This window comes from Nicotiana tomentosiformis, chromosome 1, assembly GCF_000390325.3.
Source record: "Nicotiana tomentosiformis chromosome 1, ASM39032v3, whole genome shotgun sequence".
In the NCBI taxonomy this organism is placed as follows: domain Eukaryota; kingdom Viridiplantae; phylum Streptophyta; class Magnoliopsida; order Solanales; family Solanaceae; genus Nicotiana; species Nicotiana tomentosiformis.
Window position 1 is genome coordinate 145,522,172 of NC_090812.1, and position 3,498 is coordinate 145,525,669.

The window sequence follows — 3,498 nt, forward strand, 5'->3', positions numbered from 1 at the left end:
TCAACGAAATATGATTTGACTATCTCAGCAACTCGATGATTGATTCAAACCATAAATCAATATATTTGTAAACTTGCCTTGCATACTTGATTTGTCCTATTAGTAATGACGAGACCCTCATGTTGGATAACATAGGCTTCTTCCTTAATATGCCCAGGAATCTTGTCCTAATAACGATCTGCCATATTTTTATAATTATAGTATGATGTTATGTTATACCAAACAAGACCTTAGTACATTTGAAGATAGCTATGTGTGAATAAATCTTCACATAATCAACCCATTGTAATTGCTTATAGCTCTTACTACTACGTAACTTTGGCATTATAAGTCTACCGTGAGAAGACCTTTTGATTTCTACGGTACGTGAATTTTCTTTGTTCATGTATTAGGAAATTGATGTAAGGATGCACATATGATCTTATTCAAGAACTAGGAAAAAGTAGAAGTAAAAAAATTAAATATGATTTATGTACTAGATTGGGTACATAGTACGAGAATTTTTATAATCTGGCAATGAGCTATTCCATCCTTTTATATTTCAGCTCATCGGTTTTCTCAACCTCTGATATGCTTCTCCTCAAAATAAATTCCCAACATTAGAAATGGTTGTCTCAAATGAATCAAAATATTAGTTAAATTGTCAAAAGGTAACACTAATAAAAGTACCTGCATTGTTGATAGCAAAGAACTCAACGTGTAACTCGGTATGTAATAACTTTTAACTTTTGAAGTTGTATTACTAAATCAATTGTATGCCACCAAAGTATTTGCAGTTCCATTTTTTTATCCAAGTGCTAAGGAAGTGAATCCAATATGAGATGTGGTGAACATAGAAGAAACAAATGAGATTGCATCTGATGTACATCGACAAGATTGTGCGACTTTTGACACGTGTTATGTGATGTAATATATGTCTGATTCAACAGCAACCTGGTCAATATTGTTTGTTTTGAGCACAGACGAAGCATTTTGAAGCTCAAGTGAGGAATATATGGAACAAAAGGAGAGAAGGACAAGACCCTAAGCATAGAAGAGCAAAAGATACAACCAGAAGAAGATTGGCTTGATCACACAAAGCATAGATGAAATAACAAAATTGCAAGGGTTATAAATAATACAATCTTATATGCTAAATGATTCTCACTTGCAAGTTGAATCCCCAAATACCAATATAAAGACCATTGTAGAATCATGAGTATGCTCTTAGAATGCACTAGGTAGCCAAGTGCTAAGTAGAGGCAGTGGGACACTACAGACTACAGAGTGAAAAAAGAAAATCTAGAGATGTTCTGTATACTGTATTTAACAGAACACCTTTTTAAGTTGACAGTCTTTCCAAAGTGCTTATACCAATTATAATCAACTCCAACTAATCAGACTCGCCTCTGTTGAGCATCAGTAAACACATCCTTAACCAAATTCTAGTCCCCAGTCGCAACTAATACTCTGTGAACGGAGACTAAAATATACTAATAGTAAATGCATATGCATATTAACAACAAATTCAATGTAATCCCACAAGTAGGGTCCGGGGAGAGTAGTGTATACACAGACCTTACCCCTACCTTTAAGAAGGAAGAGAGACCGTCTCCGTTAGACCCTCGGCTAAGGAAAGATAAGGAAGGATGCTTATGCATATGAACAAAAGAAGAAATTTCAATAAAACAAAACTATGCCAACTTTATAGCCAATCAAAATACCTTTAAAAATGCTTCATTAGACAACATGATTGTCAAATGATAGATCGAGCCAATGCAAGTTCATGAACCATGGTTTTCCAAGATGCCAATTGTTAAAATAGTTAAAGATAGTAGTTTGCATTTGGGGATACAAAGACAAAAATGCACTCAAATTACTGAACAATCTCTAGCAGAACATGTTCATAACACACCAAGATTACATGACATTTATAACAAACATATCAAGAGTGGTCCTGAGCAAAATTCTATCACTAACATATGCCAAATTTTCTCAGGAAAAATATAACCTATAAAATCATACTGAAAGTCGCTCCTAATCGAAAAGACTGAATCCCATATCGTCATCACTTTCTTCCTTAGGCTCTTCCTGTTCACATTCCAAATAAAAAAAATAAACGTTAGCTCAGGCACATTTCACAGTCAAAAAAAAAACTGTCACCAACTCACCATCTATTCAAAATCAAATTTTCGATCAATCAATATAACTAATACTCATTTCTTTCTTTCTTTTTTTACCTTCTTTTCCTCAGCAGCTGGAGAGGCTGCAGCAGCACCAGCAGCAGCTCCGCCAACTGGTGCAGCAACGGCAACAGCAGCGCCACCAGCACCAACATTCATAATAAGATCTCCGAGGTTTCTCTTCTCAGCAAGTTTAGCAAACAGCAAAGGCCAGTAAGGCTCCACTGTTACATTTGCTGCTTTTACTAAAGTAGCAATTTTTTCTGCCTATTACAGTAAAAATTAAAGCACAAATCAGTACATTAATTATACAAAAATGGTAATTGGCGTGCTATCACAAGTCAAATTGCAATATTTTTATACTGTAAGTGTATATAACTTAAATCTCATTAAAAATAGCAGTAAAAAAAATGAAAAAAATTTAAATACCGGGAAGAGAAACATACGGTGATGGGAATGTCCTCATCGTTGAGGATTAAACAAGCGTAAGTACAAGCGACTTCTCCGAGCGACATTTGATTAACGTTGTTCCTGTTTTACAAACAATTTTTTTTTTTGAGGAAATGGAGAAAATAATTGATGAAAATGGTTACTGAGTGAATATGGGAATTTGATTTTTACCTTCAAATCAAATGACGGCTGCTTCGACAACACACAGATGCTGCTGAGTGCTAGGGTTTTATGATTTAGAACATGGAAGATATTATAAAGTTGACAGAATTTTGGGGGCCCATTTACCTTAATGAAGCCCAAGAAGATAATAGGTCCATTTGCCTTGAAAGGGAAAGTAAAAACCTCTTATTTTGTTCTTTTTATTTTGAGAACGGAAAAGGTTCAAAAATACCCATGAACTATGATTTTTGGATTAAAAATAGAAAAACTACCGACTATGTTCATTTATAAGTAGCTTATTATAAAAATTGACCAATTCACAAATTATTACTACTATAAGCCAAATATTACTAATATTAGCCTATTAGCTATTTGTAGCCGAAAAAGGTCAATTATTTACTTTCTTTTGAGTGTGGGTTATTAGAATAGATTGGGCACATCTTAAAGGGCTTGAATCTTAGTTTTGGCATGATTTGATGGAGTTTTGAGGTCTTTTGAATTGAAAATTCGAAGTAGAAGATGAACATGAAAAAAAATGATGTGTATCATTTGTGTATCACATATGTATCATATTTGTATCAATTGTGTATTACATGTATATCCATGTATACCTGTGTGTGAGATACATGCGTGATACATGTATCGCAGAAGAATTTTTTGAACTCGATTTTAACTACGAATTTTGATACCAAATCAGTCTAAATCACCTCCGATCTTCCTCAAA

At 34.0% G+C, this 3,498-nt stretch overlaps 1 protein-coding gene across 2 annotated transcripts; it reads right to left on the reverse strand.

Annotated features, from left to right (window-relative positions):
• Positions 1-1,776: 1,776 nt before the first annotated feature.
• On the reverse strand, positions 1,777-2,934 carry LOC104112368 (large ribosomal subunit protein P1). Of its 2 annotated transcripts, none has more exons than XM_009622258.4 (4): positions 2,784-2,934; positions 2,609-2,693; positions 2,220-2,429; positions 1,777-2,070 (listed from the first exon to the last, which is right to left on the reverse strand). In XM_009622258.4, the coding sequence occupies exons 2-4, from the start codon at positions 2,675-2,677 to the stop codon at positions 2,017-2,019; spliced, it is 333 nt and encodes a 110-aa protein (XP_009620553.1). In that variant the 5' UTR covers positions 2,678-2,693; positions 2,784-2,934; the 3' UTR covers positions 1,777-2,016. The 2 variants fall into 2 exon arrangements, with proteins under 2 accessions (XP_009620553.1, XP_018631920.1); XM_018776404.3 differs by having other exon boundaries at positions 2,609-2,689; positions 2,783-2,884.
• Between the last annotated feature and the right edge of the window lie 564 nt (positions 2,935-3,498).

Excerpts from the sequence above, each read along its gene's own strand:
- LOC104112368 (XM_009622258.4), bottom strand. The coding sequence starts at position 2,677 with ATGTCGCTCGGAGAAGTCGCTTGTACTTACGCTTGTTTAATCCTCAAC. Across the intron at positions 2,430-2,608 it reads ATGAGGACATTCCCATCACC|GCAGAAAAAATTGCTACTTT; the intron begins GTATGTTTCTCT and ends TTACTGTAATAG. Across the intron at positions 2,071-2,219 it reads CAGCTGCTGAGGAAAAGAAG|GAAGAGCCTAAGGAAGAAAG; the intron begins GTAAAAAAAGAA and ends GAATGTGAACAG.